Consider the following 24,508-nt stretch of genomic DNA (forward strand, 5'->3'; position numbering starts at 1 on the left):
AAAATTCCCATGGACATCCTAGGGACGTTGAGGACGTGAGGAAGTTCCAGTGCCAATTGAGGTCAAACGTTCATGCTCTTTCAAAGTTCATGATCCTGTTTGTCTGGCACAATTGAATTTATCGTGCCAACCCTTGAATGTTTTTTTCCCCCCAAATAATGTATGTTGCCATTGACAGCAGAAATGCACAACATAATTTTACTCAAAGACTACATTAAGTGGTTTGAGATGGAAACTTTCATTATTTTTAATTTTTTCTTTTTTACTTTGTATTCCAGGTGCCCGGCAAGATTTCCTTAGGTATGAGCGAGTACATCCCAAAGTTTTTAGTCATGGGCGAAGACGTCGGGACGTCTTGAGCCTAAAAAATACTGTAAGTGTTTGAAGCATTTTTTTTTAAATGGTTATTTCTGTATTAACAGCTGCGGCTGTTAGCTAGCTTCTTTGTAGCAAGTGTGCTGTTCATATCACAAACATGTTCTAATTGCATGAAAGTCTGTATGCTATTTAATTTAGGCTGTGAGTAGATGAGGAAGGAAGGAAGGTAGTGAATATGATTTAATTGATTAATGGTAAGGTTCAATTACTCTTTTCAGACTCATCAAGATGTTCTGCAAGTTTCATTCAAGGCATTTGGTCAGCCTTACACTCTAGACTTGCGAATGAAGAAAGACTTGTTGCCATTAAATTATTTTGAAAAGCACCATGAAAACAGTAGTCACGTCATAGATCATCCTATGAAGAGGGTAAGTTGCTTCATTGTAGCACTTATATATAGGTTCTTGTGTTATTTGTTTATGTTGTTATGCTATTCTTTTTTCCACATAGACCAACAAGCACTGCTATTATCACGGCACAGTTCGAGGACAGAAAAACTCTTGGGTTGCTGTTAGCACATGCAATGGACTAAGGTGAGCAGGGTTCTTTTCTTTCCACAGGGTCGTAGTGAGTACATTTGGCATTGCAAGTTGTTTACTGTTGCCTCTAAGTGGCAGTTTTATGAGGTTTAGTCTCAAGCTGCGACACATATATAGTAAATCTTTCAGGCTCTGGTGAGACAAGATAAGAGCAGTTCGATTCCAGTTTTAGGGCGCTTACTTAGTTTGTAAATCTGTACTATGGCAACTTTGGAGACCATAGCTTTATTTCAGTAGTGTAATTCATCATGCAGGTTAATGTTGTCATGTCTTGTTCAACCTGCATGGACTAAAATAGAAGAGTTTTCCTGCCGATAAATTTTCTGATGTAAATTTTCCCCACAGCTAGGCAGGGCACGGTGAAATGATTTCTTGGAATTTGTTATTACTTGATGCTGCACTGCTTATTTATTTTTAACCTCATGGAAAGAGAAGTTGGCAGTGTCATGTACCAAACCTTGTGACCCTCCTCAGTGATCTTATGGTAAGCATGCTGTGAGCACAAAAAGTTGCGTCACAGATGCTGGAGTACATGTGAAAGGGCATTAGTTTCACTTGGAAAGCTTGCAGCTTGCAAAGCATAGACAAGTTTAGGTTATTTAGCAATACATAGACAAATTTTCTTATGTCGGTAATAAGTTATTCAAACCAGTGCCGCGGTGGCTGAGTGGTTATGGCGCTCGGCTGCCGGCCCGAAAGACGCGGGCTCGATCCCGGCCGCGGCGGTCGAATTTCGATGGAGGCGAAATTCTGGAGGCCCGTGTGCTGTGCGATATTAGTGCACGTTAAAGATCCCCAGGTGGTCGAAATTTCCGGAGCCCTTCACTACGGCGTCTCTCATAGCCTGAGTTGCTTTGGGACGTTAAACCCCTATAAACCAAACCAACCATCAAACCAGTGCTTTTAGACATTAACAGGTTCACATTAAAGTTGCCAGGTAGGAAGCACTGGCAGTAATTGCTAGTTACTCTGAACATACATCTTCTATGCTGTGCCATTAATTGCCCTTGCTCATTTTCAGTGGGCTTACCTACTTTCCCTTTTATGCTTGAGGTGGTGCAGATATTTTAATAGTCCCAAAATAAGCAAGTGAGGGAATGCCATCAATGCTGAATATGTAAAACCTGGATTTTTTAACTGGCCTCTTACGTTGAATAATTCATGCAACATCTTGCTGCCATGGAATCATATTACTTTTTTTTTCATATTAAAGTGCAGGGCATCATATTGACCAGCTTCTAGTATCAGCGTAATTGATACTGTCTGTGCAGTGCTCACTTTTCTTGGTTGAAACATGAATGCAAGTGCAATGTTGGCTCTTTTATTTCTCGTTTTTCCCTACAGTGGAGTTGTGTTTGATGGAACGGAGCTTCATTATATTCACCCTGACCTTCCTGAGCATTTGTTTTTTAAGGCATCTGATATGAAAGCGAAGACCTGGAGATGTGGTATGTATTGCTACCATGCCAGTTCTAGACTGTTCTTAAGCTTACTGATTGAGGCTATATAATTTATAGAAATGCGTGACAGTACATATAAACTTTGTGTGCAAAAACTGCATGGGCCCAAAAGCATCATTTCCAGCTCTTTATTGGAATCTTGGTTGACTCTTTTTTATTACCTGGCCAGGATTCAATGACTCACAGGACCTATGGGGCAATGCTCACAAGCGGGTAAGGTTTTTTTTTTTTTTTCAGCTGTCTTTTGCAAGATTTTTTGCCTTGTTTGAGTTGCTGACTAAAATGTTCATGTTTATTTTTCCAACCTAATTTAGGCTAAGAGGTCTGTTGTGATTCAGCCCCCTTACAAAAGTAATGCAAGATCTCGCTATGTAGAGCTTTTAATTGTCAACGATAACAAAGAGGCAAGTTGTCTTCTTTCAGTTTGCTGTGCTGGCCTTCACTTTTTTTTTTTACATTACAGCACGGTGTATATTTATTTTGGGCTTATTATTTACTTACAGTTCATAAAGATGAAGCGGAATAAAGAAGCTGTTTTTGAGAGAAGCAAGGAAATAGCTAACATAGTCAATGCGGTGAGTTTGAAGGCTTCATTTGCCAGTCTGTGTTGCTAGGCTAAACTTGCATGCAACTAAAAGCAGGATCGTCTCATTTCCTTGGGTAAGACAGCAGGGAATGGAGGCAGTGCACACGCGGGCTGCTATGTGGCAAAGTGAAATCTGTATTCTTTAATAGCTGCATCTTCCTTCATTGATATTACTCACCAGTTATTATGATTGGCATCTTTTTTTTACGTGGTTTAACATCTTGCTTTCGTTGCAGCTGTATGCACCATTGAATATATTTATTGCATTGGTTGGAGTTATTGTTTGGACAGAGCATGATGAGATAGTCATGTCATCGGATGGCGATGCTACATTAACCAAGTTTTTACAATATCGACGAGAGCGGCTTGCTCGAGAGCACCCAAATGACAATGCTCAGCTAATAACGTGAGTAATATGTCATACTGCATTTGATCTTTTCAGTTTGTTCTGTGCATTGGTATCTTGCCACTCATACAATCAACTAATAATGTTTTTTCATTACCTTATTAATTGCCAGTGTTCATGAGTGTGGTGTCTAGGCATTGAAATGGCAACTCCAAGATCTTTTTGGATATTTTGAGTTGATCCTGAGATTATATTTCTCATAGCCCCCACTCTTTTTTACAATGAATACATTTTAAAAATAAGATGAAGGTGCGGGGAGGTGGGCTGAGCGTGGCAGTGGGTAGGTGGGCAGCCCCCTTGCTAGATGGGTGGAGTGGGGAGGCGGCTGGAGGGTGGCACTTCTGGCTGCCAGCCGGCTTTTGCATGCATTGCAGTTGGGCATTATCAGCAAAACCCTTGAGCATTTGTTGAATGGCTTAACTAGCGAGTGCAATTAATGACCTTTTTTATGAAACATCTGAAATTCCTGAAACAAGCACGTTCTCTTTTTCTATTTGAACTGGACTCCCATAGCTAGGTCATGCTTGTGATACGGTAAACAGGTGGTAGCTTGTGGGGCTACTGTCACTGATTTCACACTGCGGGAAATTTCAAAATGGATATAAACAGGTACAAAACACCCTACAGCTGCTTAATACGATATAAATGGTCAGGATAGGGGAGAGAAAATGCAGTAAAAGCTTCATTAAGATCCATGTACCTGTTAGAACACCCTGGAGTTGGCCTGTAAGGTTATAAACACTCAATGAAGCTCATAAAACAGGTGGTATAAAAAGCCTTCTCTCAAATGCACTTTGAATCTATTTTTCAGTCATTTTATTTTCCCTCTCCATCCCACTTGTAGCAGCTGCCCATGCCACTTAGGCTGATGCATGCCTAGATGTACAGATTAACCTTGTTCTGATGAAACTGTAAACAAAGCAAAATTTTTATCATTATAGCTGCTGTTCTTCATACATGTGGGTAGAGGACTTGGTACAAGAAAAGTGCAATCAGCTCTGTGCGAGAGACACTTGAACAGGAACAGCACGGTTATCTTTAAACACACCAGTGTGAAACTCATTCCTGGCAGAAGTGTATGTGGCCTTGACATTGCCTCTTGTAGACGTTAAGAATAAATGTGGAATGGCTCTTTGTATAGTATTTCTGCAAGCTATCTACAACCAGTCACTTTCTGCATGACGGAATGAACACTTGCTTGACGTATGATTCAGATACTCAAAAATTCCTCTTGTAAAGACTCTACACAGTAAGAAAATGCTCCTGTCTAACCAGTGTAGAGTCAGACTTCATGCTCATTTTGTTGTTGCCTTTAAATGCTCACATAAAAAGCATCTACAAAGTTGGTTATCATAATGACCTATGAACCATAATTTATTTATAACTATGGGTTGGACTTTTCAGTGTAAACCAAAAAAAAAACAATAAAAGTATGCCAAATTCACTTTTTAAAATTAACTTTTAACCCAGAAAGTTGTATTTTTGGCTTCCAAGGCATAGCTAGCTGGCTGCTGACTGCGAGTTGCACTCACTTAAAGTTGAAAAATGAACTAAGTAGGGAAGCCAGGGGCATGATGCGATGATGTTATTGTAGGATAAACAGTGCAGTTGTTCAATTTGAGGCACTGTTCCGTTAGCTTACATGCCTCTGTAGACCGGGAAGCATCATCTCCTCGACGTCTTCTAGTTGAGCACTGTTTCTTCACTCTCATCACCTGCTTAGAGCAGATAGTCGGTTAATTGGGCTAATCAAATGCATGTAGGGCATTGACACAAAACTGCGAATGGGCATCACATAAAAGTATATTTTGGCTACCGCACGCGACGATTGGGTAGCAGTTCCATCGTTGCCATCAACACACAGATCACGGAATGCCCCGCCCTAGCGCTCAATGCAGTGTGACAACTCAACGATAACATGCCAGCCTAGTTCTTAGAAGTAAACTTCCACTTTCATTTTTATCTGCTGGCCATCTCATTTAGCTTGTTACAATTTTTATGAGGGTAGGAATTTTTTCTTCACGCATAGCTCCAAGTACTACCGTTTACACGTTAATTACTGGTAAATAACCCGTTCAGGATGACAAAAATACCAAGATAGACTTTAAATGACTTTTGACCACATAGAATTGCTACATTAAGTCACCAAGAAAAGTCAGTATTTCAGTCTTCGAAAATAATATTCGTCGAAAAAAACCAAATGCAGCATCCTGAAATAAAAACCAAAGTCAGCCGAATTTCCAAGAAATAAAAACCGGAAAGCCCAACCCCTAGTTATACCTGGATAGCACAGTGACTTTGTGGCGAGCATTCCGATGCTTTTCTGCTTATTGTGCCATACTGTTTCAATAATATTAATTTTGAAAGTGTGTATTATTAGAGTAAGGATGCTTAAAGAGATGTAAAAACCTGCAGATGGCACCTTACATCTTTGTCTCTCTATCTGAATTGCTTATTTGCTCATATTAATCTTCCTTTCTTTTTTTACCTTCAGAGACATTGTACTAGACAGCAGTGTTGTTGGAAAGGCACTCAAGGGACCCATCTGCACATACGAATACTCTGGTGGTGTTAACAAGGTAAATCTTCCTAACTTATGTTTAGTGCGAGAGCACTAAATCAGTCGGTAGCAAAAAAGGCGTCAGTGTCACGATAAAGCCTGATAAGCAACAGGTGCGCAGTGGGATTGGTGGAGGCGGAGAGGGTTGCATGACGTGGTGGTGCACGCTTGGACAAGGAGAGGAAGGTCACGTGTGTTGCTTGGCACGGCGACTGCTGTATGAAGTGGATTACTCCCATGCTTGCTTCACACATGCTTTGCGCTCGTTTCACGTGCGCTTTGTGCCACTGTTAAACAGGTGTAGATGTAGTGGGCATCATGATTACATGGTGTAATTAAAAACACGAGTAAAACGCAGCCCTACAACATGAAATTATATTACTCAAGAGAATGCAAGGTGGACAGGAGTGCAACAAAAAGAGGGCAGCGACCGTCTGATGCTGCTAGGAGAGAACACTGAAAACTGACTTGTTCAGCCAAGGTCACTGCACACGTTCGGAGTGTACAGAGATGGCAGGGAGCAGTGGCTCTGTCTAATCGTTCACTGTGTCACCGCTGGCGATTGATGTTGCTACATAGGCCCCTGGGCTAGTGAAGGAGCCTGGTGAAAGGCAGGAGCAAGCATGATACAGAGGGCTGTTCAAGGTTGTAGCAGTGGTAGGGGTCGTAGAGTGTGACAAAGTGGCAGCAGTGGAGGTGGGAGCAATGGCGTGGTTGGTTGGAAAACAAGTGTGGCTTCTCTTCAACAGCTCCGCCAAACATGGTTACGACTGATAGGAAAACATGTATACCTAACTAGTCTTTCAGACGCGGGTTCAATCCCGGCCGCGGCAGTTGAATTTCGGTGGAGGTGAAGTTCTAAAGACCCGTGTACTGTGCAAGGTCAATGCATGTTAAAGAACCCCATGTCGTCGAAATTTCCGGAGCCCTGCACTACAGCGTCCCTTATAGCCTGAGTCGCTTCGGGATGTTAAACCCCCCATAAACCATAAACCATTTTTCAGAACAAGTCCAAGATGTTTTCTGTTTGTCAAATTACTTTACCGATCACAAAACAGTGTTTGTATTGTTCATACCTGAGCACTGTCAACCCCATTTGAACATGGAAAAAGGACCGTGGAGATGCGAGGTCTTCAGACATTGTGCATGTTATAAGATGTCAAAATAACACATTTACCAAAACTTCTCAACAGAGTTCTTCATAGCCAGGCAGGGCTTCACAAGGGTGTAAAAGGGCTATCACACATATAGTGCATTTACAGACAGGGTTAAATCGTCAACAATTTTTGTTTTGAGCCAGCTTCAACATAGCATAGTAGAAAGACAAGGCACAGTACACAGCTTGTGTCCCTTTTCATGTTTATGCTGTTTTCACGACAGTGACATATCAACTAGCAAAGTTCAGTAATGGATTTAAGTCCTACAGTGACACCGCTGAGAAATTTTCGGTAGAACAGTGGGCTAGCTAATTAATTTCTTCATATGTTTTTTCAGCATACCTGCAGTCTTTATTTCGTACCTTGCAGTTTACTTTTCAAACGACTTATAATAACTGTGTGCTAGCTTGCAGTAATAGTAATAAGCCAAAGTGAAGTTGTTTGTAATGGCAGAGTATTTCTCATGCCATTGTCAGAAGTGGCATACCAATTTCCGGTCATTGTCATTCATTGTCCGAATTTAATGAAGAAATGTTAGTAGCCTTTTATTTTTAATACCTTGGGCAAAATGCTTGTCACATAGAGATGTAAGATTGAGTATAGGCATCTTCACCATACAGATGTCTAATTGTTTGCAATGTTTTGGTAGCTGGTTTGCCTATACTATGGGAAAAAAAGATGTTTGTTTGGAACTTTACCTTTAATATGGTGCACTTTGCCCTGCCTCTTTGCCAAAAACAGCCCTTTTCTTTATGCTAGTCTCTTGTGTGCAACCAATTTATCCTGTCTGTCTAGAATATAGAAGCCACTACTTATACGCGAAATACATTTGAACATATTGTGCATTTGTGCATTTTACTGTGGTCATAGACATTAAGATGACTCATCACTTATAGGTTTGCTTAGATGATAAGCATTGCAGACAAGTTCAGGCTGTGATTGGGTAACTGAGCTAAGGTGAGTAGCATGGCAGTTGTGCACTTGGCAAGTCTACTGCAGTTTTAGAGCATAGCTCTTAAGCACCCATTCGTGGTTTGAGCCGTGTTGCTGCCGTCGGTGTAACTGATTCAAACCGTAAATGAATAAATGAATAAAAATAAACATTACCGCGACTGGGATTCGAACCTGCGGCACCGCGAACAGAACAGCTTCGCAGGCCACTGCACGAGAACACTAGGCTGTCGCCGCAGCCGATCACGCCTCGGGTTAAACTGCAACACACTCTCACACTGTGCATTGCACATCATCGTCTTCTGCCAATACTGCTATCGAACTAATAAATGCACATTCTCGTGTGCTGTGCATTGCACATAGCAGTCTCCATCAACTAATACTACTATTGAACTGATAGCATTGCCAGACATGCCGATGCCTCAGCAAAGCAAAACAATGAGCCTACAGAGCCTGAGACACTGACAGAGCTGCACTCAAATTTCCCATTAGAGAGAATCCTAATCGTCTTTAGAATATTTAGTGTGCAAACTTCAGATTGGTGCTGCTCATTCTAATGCTTGTGAATGAAATGGAAGAGGAGGGGCCTCGATAATTTTGTTGAGGAACTGTATTCTTACTTCATTTATTTATCACAATACCCACAGTGCCTGTGGGCATTACAGCAGAAGGGGGGGGGGAAGAAAACAAAAACCAATAAATAATGTGGGCCGCCGCGGTGGCTGAGTGGTTATGGTGGTGTGTGTGCACACACACGCGCACACATGCACATGCGCACGCACATACACACAAAATATGCTGCTTTACTTCAGTAGGTCTACTGATTTAGCAAATACCTCATTTGAGAGAATCGTAGCGACATTGGATGGAAGCTTGTTCCATTCACCTATGTTTTTGGGAAAATATGACATTTTAAATGCTTAAGTTTTACATGGTATTTCTCTGATCTTATTTGCATGGTCCAGCCGTAGTGAAGTGTAATCAGGCTTGTAAAAATACCTGTGTGGGTCTATACCTGTGTGAGAGTGAAATATTATGTAAAAGTTTGTCTAAATATTCGCTATGTTTCTAAAGTGGTTCCCAAACAAGGCTTTCTTTCACTCTCGAAACACTGAAATTCCTGGTATGATTTGAAAAAACAAAACATAGTTATGATTTGAATTCATTTTAAACTGTCTACGTCACGTGCCAACCACGGATCCCACACAGTACAAGTGTAATCCAGAACAAGTTGCACATTTGATTTGTACAATGATACCTTTGCCTGAACTGGTAACTTTCTTGCATTTCTGTGCAAGAAACCTAGAACTTGGCGTGCTTTACTTGTGATATGATCGATGTGTGGGCGCCAAGACAGAACAGGGGTGAAATACGCTCTGAGATGTTTGTGCTTTTGACCTGATAGTATCTTGAGTTTATAGTGTAACAAAAGTCATGACCTGTTCCTTTCCTCGAAAAGCACATATGAACTTTTTTTTTGAAGTTGATAAGCATGTACCACTTGGTGCACCACTGAGTTACTTTGTTGAGGTCATTTTGTAAAACAATGCAGTTTTGGGTAATGTGAATAATTCTGTACAGAACACAGTCACGAGCAAACAACCTCATTTGTGATGAATTATCAGAGCAGATGTCATTTATGTAGATGAGGAACAAAAGCGGTCCTATATTTGATCCTTGAGGCACACCTGAGGACACATCAACTTGACGGGATGTTTTGCCGTTAAGCACCACTTTTTGTCTTCTTAAATTTAGGTATTCCTTGATCCAGTTCACAAATGTATTGTTTACATTATACTTTTCTAATTTTTCTACCAACAGAGAGTGAGGGACGACATCGAACGCCTTCTTAAAATCTAGAAACAAACAGTAAATAGAGGTACCCTTATCCAAAGAAGTCCATGCTGTTGGAGATTAAATAGTGCGCATTCATATGGCTCATAATATTAGTAAAGAGTATGTGCTCAAGTAATTTACATGCAACGCTGGTGAGATAGGCTGGTAATTTAAAACATTACTTCGCAGTCCTCCCTTATGTACAGGGACAACATTTGCAAGCTTCCAGTCATCTGGTAAGGAAATTTCTTGTAAAGATTACGTGAAGATAACGCACAGATATTTGGATACTTTACATGGACATAAAGAAAGCAGAGCAGGTGATAAACCATCAGGGCCGCTTGCTTTAGACGCGTTCAGTGTTTTGAGAGCGACTTCTATACCTCGCTGGTCATTTTTGATATCGCTCATGGGCTCACTAACCACTGCAGCGGATTGCACCACAGTGTTATGCGCATTAATGCGAGCAGTGTACACAGAACTGAAAAATGAGATAAAACTCTGCTTTTTCAACGTCATTATGGATGGTAGAACCGTCGCTGACAAGGGCCGGTAATGATAATACGTCTTTACTGTTCATTTTAAAGAATTGCTACAGTTCTTTTGGTCTTTTCTGTATACACAGATGGAATGTGTCAAATAATTTATCTTTAGCTGTTTTTAATGCAGTTTTCATAGTCAGTCTTTTGCTTGAGTTTACCTTTAAGCTTCAATGAGAGGTTTTTCTTATAAGCAGCGTAAACGTGCGCACTCTATCTGGCCTTGCGTTTAGCGTCTCGCGAACACCACAGCTTGCTTTTGCTCCGCCACGCAGTCATAACCCATGACGGTACATATCTTTCACGTATCTCGAGCATCTTGGCTTTAAAAATTTTTCACAACTTTTCCGTATTCACCAATTCGGCCAGTATCTCAAATACATCGAAGTAGGAATCCAAAGCTAAGGACATATCATTTGTAGGTGCTCTGTGATAGCTATAAACATGCCGCATACCACTGTTGAGCGCCTTCACGTACTGCAGATTCATATCTCACAATTCAGCTCTGTGGTCACTTATGCCAGGTAGCACTATTGTAGACCGCGCCAACTGAGGCATGTTAGCGAAAAGCAAATCTAAAACATTAGTTGCTCTTGTAGGCCCTAAAACTAGTTGTGTTAGATCGAAAAGGTGACAGACAGCAAACATTTCTTTGGTAGACTGGCTGCAAGCACTAGAACTGGGGTCAGCCAATGACCAATTGGTTTCTGATGATTGAACTCTCCGCCTGTAAATAGATAATCGGTGCTCACTGCTTCTGTAACATTGGTAAGCTCATCTAGACTATTAACCTTACTTCCTGGCGGGCGATAAAACGAACATACCGACAGTGACCTGCTGTTCTTCAATCTAATCTCAATTTACAGCATTTCACTTTGACTGCCTTCAATTTCGATCTTTCGGCAGCACATTGCCGCATTTACTAAAATAAAAATGCCTACGCTGAAACAATTGTGATCCCTACGGTAGTAAAGCCCTTGGGAAATACTTCGTCATCCGTGACGTCAATATCGAGCCAGGATTCAGATCCAAGAACGACGCTGGTCTAGACATATCAATGAGGCTAGAAAATTCATCGCTTTTGTTTCGAATACTTCTGCTATTCACAACAAGGAAAGAAAGAACTGACTCGTCCGTTTTCAGTCCCTGTCAATCTGCTTGCACAACTGTGTCTAGGGATTCATCATAGATGTACTTCACTTTATTTATATAAAGAGTAGTAAACTTAAGATTTACTTTGTCAGTCTTCACTTGATTGGCTTTAGCGTAATCCCACAGTCGTTTCTGCTTTTCCTCACATTTTCCGAAAAGTCCGCTGAAATGCCAATATCTGTGCCTTTTAATTTCTTTGATAACACTGCCTGCTTGTCCTTGAACGCGAGGAACTTGACTATTATTGGCCGCTTTTTACTGGAACTAAATCTTCCAAGACGATGTGCTATTTCAATTGAAAACTTTTCACATAGTAGCTTCCACTGACAAATTTCTCAGATGGGTTCTTCAGCCTTTTCATACGTTTTGTGCTAATCGTCATCTTTCACACCATAAAAAAAATTAAATTGCACCGCGTACATTGGTTTTCAAGGTCGTCAGCCTTATCAGTAAGGAATAGTAGCTGGACCTGCTGTACTTCGCAAATCTCTCTGCATTCTTTGACCACGCTGTGCAAATCTTGAAGTTTTGAGAGTGACGTTTCTAACTTAGTCATACGTTCATTCAGGTTAGACATAGCAGCATTAATTTTGGCTTGGTGTTTTCCAGTAGCCTCCAACATTTTTGTCATTTCCTTTTGACCTTTTAAACGTTGTTTAAGAACAGTATTGTCAAGGCCCGGATTCACCTCGACGTCACCACACAAGTAACAGCAAAAAATAAAATGCGAAACAATGTAATAAATTGAACCGATAACGCCTACGAAACACAGGTTGACCACCACATGCATGAGCTCTTACACTCACAAGAAGAGCTGGGGGTGACACTGGCAGAATAAGAATAGAATGAGTAGCACGTATTGCATTCTGACTAACCTGCTTAAATATTGAAAATATTTGAATGTGTAACTCCTTTACACAGCCTCATTTGTCTGTTTTCTTTTTTCCATACATTACCTTCTTAGGGGTGTGAAGTGAATTTAGTTTATGGTTGTATAGTACAGAATGAGCTGTGCACAGAATTATCTCTGAAACATGGCCAAAAGTTTTGTTTCATTAAGAAAATACATAGAGAACATCAATGGCAAATGTCACTCATGTAGTCTGCTTGTTTAATGGATTAAATAATTCATGCATGTTATTTGGTTATGATGGTTGTGTGCACTGATTGAGTTGAGTGCTACAGCACTGACTTAAATAAAAAAAACGAAGCAGCATGTGAGAAAAGTACTTATTTTCTTTGTTTTGGGTTCTGTATTTTCATGACAGAAAGAATAGACCCTTGCTTTACATGCCACAGTGGTGATGTGGTTACTACGGATTGCTTGTTGATCATCAGTGAGGAGGGAAAAACATAGAAAGAACCAATTGTCCAAAACAAATTAAGCTTTGTGCCATAGACTGTAAGGGTAATTGATATTGTGACTACACCGAGTGGAATTTTAGGCAAGACAGTACCAAGAATGATCGAACACACATTCAAGCATCTGTCTTCTATTTTTCATCGCTCATTCACATATTATTTAAATGTGCTTGTGTTCTGTAGCAGTATAGAAAATTGATTGTCTTAACTCTTTGCCTGTTTTTTTTTTCTGTTACTTCCTTTTTCAGGACCATCATGAAGTGGTTGGCGTTGTTGCCACTACTGTGGCACATGAATTGGGCCACAACTTTGGCATGGAGCATGATGACAAGGACACTAAGTGCCACTGCCCCGAAAAGAGGTGTATCATGGCGTCATCAACAAGGTTGGCTTCCATTTGTTGACTGTTTTGCCTCTTACTACTGCTCGTTGAAAGAAGCTTTAATCGCTGGATTATGTTGGTGGGTAATTTACTTATTAATGACTTTTGGTGTAATTTCAAAGCCTACAAAGGGTGCATTCAGGCCGAGTTTGCTCAGTAGCTCACAATATTATAGCCAGATTCGTGAACAGCTGCTCGCATTTTATTCATGCCTCACATCTGCAATAAGCTCTGGAGTCGGCAAGACTTGCAGTGCTTCAAAGTTCAGAAGAAAAAAGTATGATGTATGATGTGCTTGCAGAGCTCGACATTGATAGCTAAAAGTATACCTGGCTCTTAGGTATGTCCCGACAGAAAATAAGTAGCCGATTCCAGTTACAATTACTCCATCAGAAATGTAACTGATTACATTGATCAATTACAGCCATAATAAAAGGATTCTGGTGCCAAGACATACAACACACATGAAAGAAGACAATACGGATGCTGTCCCAGAAAAGTAACTGAACAATTACAGAAAAGTAATCGATTTCAGTTGCAATTTTTTCCTTCCAACTTTTATTGCCATAACACAAATTTACTCAGACTACAATGAATTAGTTTTTGCTTGATATTTTGCTACATGTTGTTATTTATCAAGAGTAAATGTTTTTCAAAGTTGTCGCTTATTTTTTTTTCATATTTCCTTTTGAAGCTGACTGAACGCTTTTCCAGTGTATGCACTGGAGTGAAGAGGAGGTGTAACAGCATATGGAACACCTTGCACTGCACTTTTTTACACTTTATTCAAGTGTAAAAAAAAACATGGGGTCTTTCAGCATTTCAGTCTAAATATCAAAACATTACTTGTGGTACACCACCGAGGTCCATTTTGGGGCCTCTGGAAGGCATTGCAGTGCTCGGAGGTTTTGATGTATGCAGGTGACACTGCACTGGTATTTAATGGCAACTCACTTCTCGTAATAGAAATGCTATAAATAACGAACTACAATGAATTTTGACATGGCTTCTCTTAACACTTAGCTAAAAAACAAAGTATGTGATTTTTGCTCAAAACGAAGGTTTATTGATGTAAGTGTTATTTCTGTATCTGCTGATAATATTGTTATTTAGAGTGTGTTCTCTTTTAAATATTTGGGAGTTATATTTGATTGCCACTAACTTTGGAAGGAACAGGTGCTCAGTGCCTGTAAAAAGGTTGCATGCTCTGGCAAAGGCATGCCACCGCTTTTCATGCACCATGCTTTGGTCATTTTACTTTTCATAGTGTCACAGCCATCTCGGTTACAGCAGTGAATCATGGGGAGTAACATACGAAACGTATTTATTGCCATTTCTGAGACTCCAAAAATACACTTTGCTAAGCATAGGTCTTACTCTCTCTGAAAATTCTAGGAATAGCATGTTTGAAGCTCATCATGTAATGTCGTTGAACGCTTTACACGATTAAAAAATATCTCTTTGTTAACAATACCATTAATACGAACTACCCCTTGCCTCTTCGTGCATTCTGTATGCCTGTTCGCAATACGAGGAAAGCCAGCAATTAATCTATCTGTTGCATTGTGTATGTAGAAAGACTAATAGAATTTTGTGGAACAAAATTTTGGAGCTCGTTACCGATTGAAATAATAGACTCATACTGAAAAACAGCGCACACAAAACAGAGACGAAGAAAAGAAATGACAACACGAGTGCTCGTGTTTTCGTTTCTTTTCTTCGTCTCTGTTTTATGCGCGCTGTTTTTCAGTATGAGTACATACCAACTCACCCAGTCTTCTACTTTGAAATAAAAGAGGCTAGGAATTGTAAACTTGCCTGTAAGCAACACTTCCTTGAAATACAAGCATGGTTGCAACTTTGATTTGATACTCATTGTATTTGTAATGGCTGACCCTATGTGCGGTTGCTTTATGTTTGTATTGGACCTCTGACAAGCCAACAGGCTATCGGTCCAAATATCTGTGTAAAAATTTTCCTTGTTTTCACTGAATAATACCTTCTTGAATCGTAAAAAAAAAAAAAATATGGAGGTAAAACAATCATTGTGCTTTTTCAACGGAAAATTGTTTACTTGACTGCCCCTTCCCCTGCCCCCATCCCTTTTGTTAAATCTTCCCTTCTGCTGACTGTTCATGAAGGCAAAAAATAAGCCTATGGCATTGTGTTTGTAGGAATGCAGACGCACCAGATAAGGTGCACAGTCTGCTATTTTAATATTCACTTCTGCATGGAGCGTATTATCAACATTCATTAGAGGCAGTGGTGCGCATTTTCATGATGTGTGGGGAACATCATTTGATAACCATTTTGCCCCCGGCAGCAACCCACCTAGTCCAAGCCAGTGGTCGTCATGCTCTAAGCAGTACCTGCAGTCATCATTTGAGCAGGGCATGGACTTCTGCCTCTGGAACCTGCCTGAGGACATCATGGGTCCCGTCTGTGGCAATGGCTTCCTTGAAGAGGGTGAACAGTGCGACTGCGGGCCCATGGAGGTGCGCTTCTTACAAGTTGTTGGCTATCTAGGCTTGCAAAGGTGTAGTTCTGCTAGTTGATCGCATGCTGAATTCTCAGAATTAGGGTGAAGATAGGTTTCTTCATATAATTACCGTATTGTGCCGCATATAAGTCAGATTGCTCTAAGCAATAAATAGCATAGCAATGCAATCGTAAGGCTAGCAGTCAGTCAGGTGGCAATCAAAGGCGATAAAAGAGTTACATGCAGCTCCGTTGGCCAACAGCAAAATGAACTGACCTAACTGCCTAGCAGTACTGTAGTTTCAGATTCTAGCAGGAAGCACAGTTCAAAGCCTCCACTGCACTCTGGAGATTACCAGAAGTTTGCCCTCACACTGTTTTCCGCTCATTTGTGAATGCTACTGCCAGCTCGGGCGAGCCAGGTAAATGGCGCGCAATTCAAATTTTTTTTAGCTGGGCCGATTTGCATACAAATGAACAATTTCTTTGACACATGGAACTCTGTGCTTCCTGCTGGGACTAGGCTCTGGCATGGAGCACATACTACCTGTGCCTCTGTTGAAACTACATTAGATCCTGCAGTAGATTGCCTCTGCATATAGGTCAACCCTCCAGTTTTGGATGGCTGCTTTCATAAAAAAAGGTCGACTTATATGCGGCATTATTAGTATTAAATTTTGATTGTAAAAATGAGTAACTATAGTCAATGTGAAAAGCTCTGCTGGGGCCTCTTACAGCTGCCGCGGTGGCTCAGTGGCTACAGTGCTCGGCTGCTGGCCCGAAAGACGCGGGTTCGAACTCGGCCAACGTTTGTAGATAAGGACAGTTGTAAAACTTGCTCCAGGGATGCAGCCCCATTCTGTAGCCGCTTTATTCTCTGAGACTCAAGCTCCATGTCAAGGGTTGTGACAATACTGGGTTACTTTTCTTGGTTTTCTCTTCGCCACCGCGATGCCCATTGGCTGTGCTTGGTCACGTGGTCAGTTTGCTGCATAACTGGTCAAAGCTGGCTCACACCTTGCATCGTCTACGCCAGGTGGAGCTTCTTGAAGCCGTACGTAGCTAGTGTTGTTCATTGCTTGGATTTCGTCTATGTATTGCGAAATTCACGTGCGCTCTACGCCAGGGGTACGAGAGGGCAGGATGCTCGGGGTTGATCTTTGGGGTGAAGATCTCGGCCGAAACGAAAAGCCCTTCTTTCCGTGGTTCCACACGGAAAAATCGAAGAACACAACATACCGCTTGCTCCCTTGTAGTTTGGCATGATAAAATTCTTCACTTGGCTATTATGTGGCTGCGCAAAGTAGTTTGCAGGACCCCTTCATCAGCTGTATGTATGCCACATCTCTGCTGACTGTTGATGCTTACCTTCCTCCTTATCTTACTGGCAATGTGAAGTGCAACAACTCTTGCACGTTGCTTAGAACACCTCTAAAACTGTGGCTGAAGTCTCAGTAAGAGTACTAACTTCCGCCTTGCTCACCTTGCAGCACCGACTACAGGTGAAAGGCACCATATTAGGAGATTTTCCCTTGGCTTCATTTAACATTTGTATTAAGGAATAAAACACTGACTGATTGACATTTTTGGAAGCAGTTGAAATACCTACTGAATTTCGCAGCCTCGGCCTGGGTGCAAACTCCCATTTACTTCATAAAATTACCTCGTTAAATATGAAATTTGATGTTTACGAGCTGCCACAACCAGATTCTAGGAGGCTAAAGAAACTAACTTGCCCCGGCATGCATGCAGATATGGTTAAAGAAGCCTGAACAATGAGCTTTTAAGCTTCCATGACTGAACACTGCATTCCCGCAATATATCGGCTCCCTGAAAGTTTGTCCAGCTAAGAAGTCGCGATGAGACGAGCAACGCGTCTTTAACATGCCCGGCTAAAGTTATGGTTATAAATGTTACTAAACCGTCTTGTTTCGTTAATACAAAAGAGATCAAGGCAAAAACTATGCTTGTATTCCTTAAATACATTTTTGTACGCACGCGAGCCACTATCTGCTGACGCTCCTCAAGCTGGGAGTAGCAGATGACACACCCATCCAAAAGCAACCACAGCGCCACCGCCCAGGCGACGATTGCATGGTTCCGCTCTGCTCCCTGGCGCACCAACAGTGTTCTCCCCCAACTGCCCCTATCTAAAAACGTTGATCTTGGCTGCGGCGGTCACATTTCGATGGAGGCAAAATACTGGACGCCCGTATGCTGCGCGATGTCGGTGCATGTTAAAGAACCCCAGGTGGTAGAAATTATCTGGAGCCCTCCACTACAGTGTGAATTTTCCGGTGGAATTATGTGCACCCAGAAAGCAACTTTTGAGCAAGAATTCAAGGAAATGCAGGACACGAGCATTGGGAAATGTATAGACTGCACATTCAGGTTATGAGGGACTCTAGCAAGTGGAATCCTTCTCCACAGTTGCTTGAAAAGCTGCTTACAGCAGGTAGCCCCCAGGAAGCTGCTCACGTCTTCTGTGCTTAGTAAATTCTGTCCGTGTTGTTTGGCTGCTGTTTTATGGGTAACGGACATGTATACTGCAGTGGAGGCAGTGGGCACTGAACATGGGATAATTATTACTTATAAAAGAGTTCATTGTTTTTATGTCTTTAATGAAATAAATTAGTACAAATTCACAGATTAAATACAGTGAGATTCCTCTTCTACTTTGTGTTTGCAAAAAAATTGAATGTATATTTTTTAATATCTTTAAACTGATGCTGCTTTATAAGATATGCATTAAAATGAACAATTTGCACAAAATAAATTCTAAACAAGTGTGTAAAAGGTTTCAGGGATTCATATAACCATATTCTTTCAGTTTGAGCTGATTTTAGTTGCAGTATCTTTGCTCAGCTGCATGGTGGTGGTAGGTTTTATCTTTCGTTACTATATAATATGAATGCATGTCATTTGGTTTAACTTAATTTAAAATTGCAAATATTTATATCATCCTCATGGATTCTGAGCCCTCAGCTGAAATAGACTTAAAGCCACTACTGCATCATTTTAATAAGGCTATAGCAGCAAGGAATTCACATTGAAAATTGAAAAGAATGTCACATCCTTTTCACTTTTGGCTTTCAGTTTTGCAAAAATCCATGCTGTGATGCAGCAACCTGCAAGTTCAAACCACACGCTGCGTGTGCTATCGGTGCCTGCTGTGATGTTTCTACCTGTCAGGTAATTTTTAGCACAAGCTGTTTTTGGGGTGTTGTCTGCTAATCACATTGTCCACACAAAACCTTTACAATGACTGGAACGGTGGCACCTGCTGAGTCAATTTATAAAACCCCTGTGTGGTAGCTGTCCATTAGCACGACCTTGCATTTATGGGCAGAAAGAGAACTCCAACAGCATAAGCATTTTTCCTGTTGTGCATCTCGTTTACAGAGCTGATATGAATTTCTCTATCTGAAATTTTTGTTGCGCAAATGTGTGTTGAGTGAACATGTAAATAAGCTGCACTGGTAAGAGGCCTGGCCAAGTGATTGTGGCAAGCAGGCCAGACAAGCTCTGTCCGCAGATGTGACGGGGTCATGTTGGATAGTGAAAATCCTCTGTGCTGGTAGAGTACTGTGGTCTGTCATTGTAATGTAAAGCAGCTTATGATGTGCCCGTGTTTGCATGCAGAGTAGGTAACAAAATAAAGCTTGCAGCAATGGTAACTCAAAATTATGAAAATTTCAGGTGGTGTCACGTGCATAACCATACTGCATTGTTACATGCAATGTCAGCTGAGGCTGAAGCCTGTATCATTGTTAACATTGCGGTAAATTTTTATTGATCACTAACGTTCTCATTACGTTTCATCGTTAAGTTTCTCTTCTGAAAATTTGAGATTTTGGATATATCTTAGTTCATTTAAGGGTGACATGAATACTGTACATTTAAGGTAAGCCACCTACTACTCGTTTATAATTGCTTTGTTTTTTCTGCTCATGTGCACAGATTATTATTTTCTTTTTTTTTTGTACAATAGCCAACTGATTTTTCAGACTCCAATAATTCGGACTTACGGGATATTTCGGACCTTGCTGAGGAACCGTCACACACCTCTTAGGAATGTGTGCATTTTTACGACCAATATTTCGGACTGTGTGAGGGGGGGGGTGCATTCAGAGGCACGAGCAGCCTGTGGATTACCTCTCTCGGTCTTTGCAAGCCTCGTTGCCCATGGAAACGGGCTGTTCTTCCTTTGCGCGGCGCATGCATTCACTTGCGGCATGATCTGCGGCCGCTTCGCACTGTCAGGTATCGTGACATAGAGTGACTATCCGTGACACGAGGTGCTGCGGACATGATGAAAACATGAATGTGGCTCAGTTGAAGTGTAATATTGTCGCTTGCAAGTAGAACATGGGAAACGGTGAAGTTCGCGATTTTTAAACCCGGTTTTCCACAGGAAGATTTTTTTTTTAAGTTCACAGATTTTTCGGACTGTTCGATTATTCGGACCATTTTCCGGGTCCCACCGAGTCCGAAAAATTGTTCGCCAACTGTATTCATGTACTCTAAATGCCCTTTATGGCCATTATGTAGGTGGGTTGAAAATAACGCACTTAAGAGCTGCAATACACAACACAGGGAATCATTAAACCAGAGAACATGGACAAAACATGCACTGATAAACCAGCAATAAAACTAGATGGGTTGAGAACACACACTGAAAAAAGTAACAACGGCGCTAGCGATAAAAATAACAGAATACAATTCTCACAACAGTCTGTGAAGAGTCGGCACAGAGTAAGCGCTTCAGTTTGCTGACAAGAGTCGTAATTGTTCCCGGGAACAGTTTCTTCAGGCAGCTTATTCCAGTGGTAAATGGCAAGGAACAGTGGTGAATTCTGCACAAGTTGGGTACGAGCAACCTTGGGTTGCACCTTAAAGGGGGTGGTCTAATCAGGGACAGATGCGATGGGACGGTTTGAGATGAGGTTCTGCGAATAGCGAAGGGTTGTGATAAAGTCTGCGAAAGTGAGACAGCAGCATAACAAGTTTTTGTTTTTGAGTGAGCATAAATTCAGAGATGATTTATGTCAGTAAGGCTGGAGTAGAGAGAGTACTTCCTTTTGATAAATATAGCAATCTTATTCTGCAGTGATTTGAGTTTTCTGGCAAGATAGGCTTGATGCGGATTCCAGATGATACCGGTGTATTCTAGTTGTAATTTAACAAAAGTAGTGTATGCTCCTGATTTGCAAAGTGCAGGTGATGCCTAACGAAACTGGTGGTCTTTTGGACACTTAGGTGGTTATGTAATCAATGTGTTTGTGCCATGTCAAGCCTGAAGAAACGTGAACTCCTAGGTATTTTGTTGCAGGAACTTATCAATGGCCACATTATTGATAGAATAAAAGAAGGGCTCATTGATGTTAGCCATTGCAAATGTTATAGCTTTCTTTTTGGAAACTAATTCGGTTTGTTATTTTGTTGTCAGCATACGAGCAGTCATATTTCATTTTTCATTTTCATTTAGGTGGTGAAAGCAGCCACATTATGTCGAGATACTGTGACGGAGTGCGATCTGCCAGAATACTGTGATGGAGTTTCGGAGTTCTGTCCAGTAGATGTCTTTGTACAAGATGGAACAGAATGTGGAGGAGGCAAGGTAAGAGGCTGAATATTTGGACAAAGCTCTCTTTATGCTTTTTTACTAGTCGCTTGTGGAAATCTCTGTGTAATTTTATGCTAAAGAAGCCTGTAGTCTTCAAAGCAAGGAAAGCAAAAGGGAAAGTAATACCCTCCCTGTATGTCTCGCAGTTTTAAGGACTGAATACTTTAGTATATATCCTAGCAAGCCACCCCCCCCGTCCCCTTTTCCTGTTTACTCTGAACATGTAATTTTTGCTATCTTCCTTGGTGAAAGCAATGAAGAATCACTGCAAATTAAGTTTCAGTTCAATTTTTTTTCTGTTTGAAATTACGCACATATATGCTTTTTCATGCAAACTTCTAAAAAGAAGAGATTCAGCAGTTTCATCTCATGTAAATATTGTAGTACATTTGCTTCTGTCTGTACATTAAACTGTATCTGTATAGCAAAGGTTAGCTACACCTTCTTTCTGTATATTGAGTTATGTGCGCCTGCTGCCATGAATTTCTGAAATGCAACTTTGGAAAAGGAATTTAATTTCCTGGCATCCAGGATGCATTGCTTGAGATTTAATGGTGCACTCTGCAATTTGCATGCACAGAATTAGGCACTGCATATCTGTTCTAGGCTCTATGCGAGGGCAGTGATGAAATTTAATTCATTTTGCATTCCATAAACTTTGAACTGTGGGAGCATATCTGTTACTCATATAGCAGACTTGACCACAGCAGTGGCCGAGTGGTTTGAGCACCCACCTCGCATGCGGTGGGTGCGGGGTTCAATACCCATTGCCGTTGAGTACCCACCAGTGATACAATGGGTACGAGCTTTCACCTGGCCTGGTGCTCGGCTTCTTTAGGGTGAATTGCTTGGGAAAGGAGTCTTTGGCCCCACCTTGAGAAGAAGAAAAATACCTTGCGCCATGGCCCTCTTTAGCCCGAGAGGCTCTTGCACCATAAAAATGTAGCAGACTTTTCTGTGCTAGTGTACTCATTAATGGCTGCCTTAGAATGTTAAGCAGTTCTAGACTATTTTATTATTTTATTGAGCTATTTTTGCAGCACATTTTTCTCTAGAGCTGGAGTGAGCTGAAATTATTCGACAGTGAACTTTTTCTTCATGGAATATAGTGTGCAAGCATGAGGTGTTTCATGGTGAATTGTTTCCTTGGATAGGCTTACTGCTTCGGTAAGCAGTGCCGCTCTCATGACGACCAGTGCCAGCTGCTGTGGGGCTCCAGTGGGCGTATGGCGGATCAGCGATGCTTTGAGCGCAATGATGATGGTGAGGTAAATGCCAATTGTGGATATAACCGTCTCAACAAGACCTACAAGAAGTGCAACAAAGAGTAAGTTCCATTGGGCTATAAGTGTTCAAAACATTTTCTTATAACAACATTCAAGTGCCATGGAAATGCCAGTTCTCATCGGGTTAGCAAAAAAAACACAAAGCAATGATTCAAACATTTTAATCAATTCCAAGCTTTGCTTGTTTCACGCAAAGCTGACTGACATTTTTCTCGAGAGCACCTAGTTGCTCTACATGGTCAGGTAGAAAGCCCTTTGAGAAAACGAAGTCCCAGAGGCACTGAACCATCTGCAGGGCATCTTGCGAGAACACAACCTGGACAAGCTGATCTAGACCCAAAAGGCTCTGGTTCGACCCTGGCTTGGTGGTCGCATTTTGTTAGAGGCAAAATGCTTGATGCCCATGTACTGTACGATGTCAGTTCACGTCAGCTCTCCACTACAGCGTCCCTCATAGCCTGAGTTGCTTTGGGACATTAAACCACATAAAACCAACAAACCTGATCTACCGTGTCGTCATCAGTGGCATCATCACTGTCACTCTTTCCCACCGCTCGCACATACCTGTATGCCTTGTTGCCTCGTCAGTGACCCTGTTCAGGACGCAGCAGTAGTACAGGAGCTTAATTAAAATGGGCGATAACACCAATATCCATGGGCTACAAGCCTGCAGCAGTGTTTGGAGGAAGAAAGAAGGCTTGCATGTGCTCTAGCATGGAACGATGCACACTGCAGTTGTCAAGGACCATTGAAACCATTCTCTTCTGTCGTTCTGTGTGCCCATTGAATTCTGCGAGCCACTTGTGAAAAAGCGCTTGCGCCATCCATGCTTTTCCATTGTGGGAGTAGTGCACAGGGATTCTGATGGCACCTCGGAAGCTGTGGGGAAGCTTCGACTTTCCGGTGACAGATGAGATGCACTTACCGCTTGCGTCCGTACTTGCACACAAAAAAAATTGGCAGAGGCTTAGCTCGGCAATGCCAGGGTATACATAGCGAGAGGTACGTTTCCCTGGCTGAGCTTGTTGGGGTCACTGTATGTTTAGCAATGAGAGACATATAGGCTCCATCTCGGTGGCCATGCTCTATTTTCCATAGGCTCCATCTCGACGGCTATGCGCCATCTATTACGCTCGGCAGTCTGGCATCTCCGTTTGGCAAGCCGTACCTCTCTCTGTTTGGGCGTCTCCGCTGCTCTCTTTGCCTTCTTACGCTCATTCTCTCTTTGTTGAGTAGTTAAGTGCCAGGCGACAACCTCAAGATCGGAAGAGTTAATCTTCTCTTGTCTATACCGCCGTTTAGCAGCAGCTAGACTCTCCTTCTGTGCATCCATGTCAAACGTTGTGATACAGCCGCCCATTACATCTCTGCCTTTTATACGCAATGCTGCGCATGTGACGCGCGGATAAGGTGATTGAGCAGCGTGTGGCGAGGCGGCGACGAAGCGCGCGGCGCGCCTGTAAGTTCTCTCTGGTTACCATGGTACCGGTGCATGCACACAACTGCTCATCTGCGTGACATCATGCGCGGCTCCGACGGTGGAGCGGGCGCGCAGCCGCGGTGATGGCAAAGCGCACACCCGCACCTGCTGCTCCTCTCCGGTTTCCATGGTAACGGCGCATGCGCACAACTGGCCTCTCCTGGCCACTGCGAAATGCTCAACTGGTAGCCCAGTGTAGCTCTCGCTACAAAATATGGTCACATGCAACTTGCTGTGCTTGTCACCCTTGCATGGGCCCCCTTGAGCACATGGGTTTTGGAGGGAGCGTTTGTAAAAGAAGTTCAGTTTCATTGCCATTGTAGATATTTC

At 41.9% G+C, this 24,508-nt stretch overlaps 1 protein-coding gene across 1 annotated transcript in view; it reads left to right on the forward strand.

Moving 5' to 3' along the window:
• Nucleotides 1-281: 281 nt before the first annotated feature.
• Nucleotides 282-24,508, forward strand: part of LOC144112832 (zinc metalloproteinase-disintegrin-like protein F1) — a 57,832-nt gene continuing 33,605 nt past the window's right edge. The window contains exons 1-14 of the mRNA XM_077645643.1: nt 282-373; nt 597-746; nt 829-911; nt 2,262-2,365; nt 2,547-2,590; nt 2,692-2,781; nt 2,881-2,952; nt 3,200-3,369; nt 5,864-5,948; nt 13,175-13,311; nt 15,632-15,803; nt 18,883-18,978; nt 21,275-21,406; nt 22,567-22,739. Of these exons, the coding sequence (XP_077501769.1) occupies nt 663-746; nt 829-911; nt 2,262-2,365; nt 2,547-2,590; nt 2,692-2,781; nt 2,881-2,952; nt 3,200-3,369; nt 5,864-5,948; nt 13,175-13,311; nt 15,632-15,803; nt 18,883-18,978; nt 21,275-21,406; nt 22,567-22,739 (1,442 nt within the window). The 5' untranslated portion in view covers nt 282-373; nt 597-662. The remainder of the gene's footprint in view (nt 374-596; nt 747-828; nt 912-2,261; nt 2,366-2,546; nt 2,591-2,691; nt 2,782-2,880; nt 2,953-3,199; nt 3,370-5,863; nt 5,949-13,174; nt 13,312-15,631; nt 15,804-18,882; nt 18,979-21,274; nt 21,407-22,566; nt 22,740-24,508) is intronic.

This window comes from Amblyomma americanum, chromosome 1 (genome assembly GCF_052857255.1).
Source record: "Amblyomma americanum isolate KBUSLIRL-KWMA chromosome 1, ASM5285725v1, whole genome shotgun sequence".
NCBI lineage: Eukaryota > Metazoa > Arthropoda > Arachnida > Ixodida > Ixodidae > Amblyomma > Amblyomma americanum.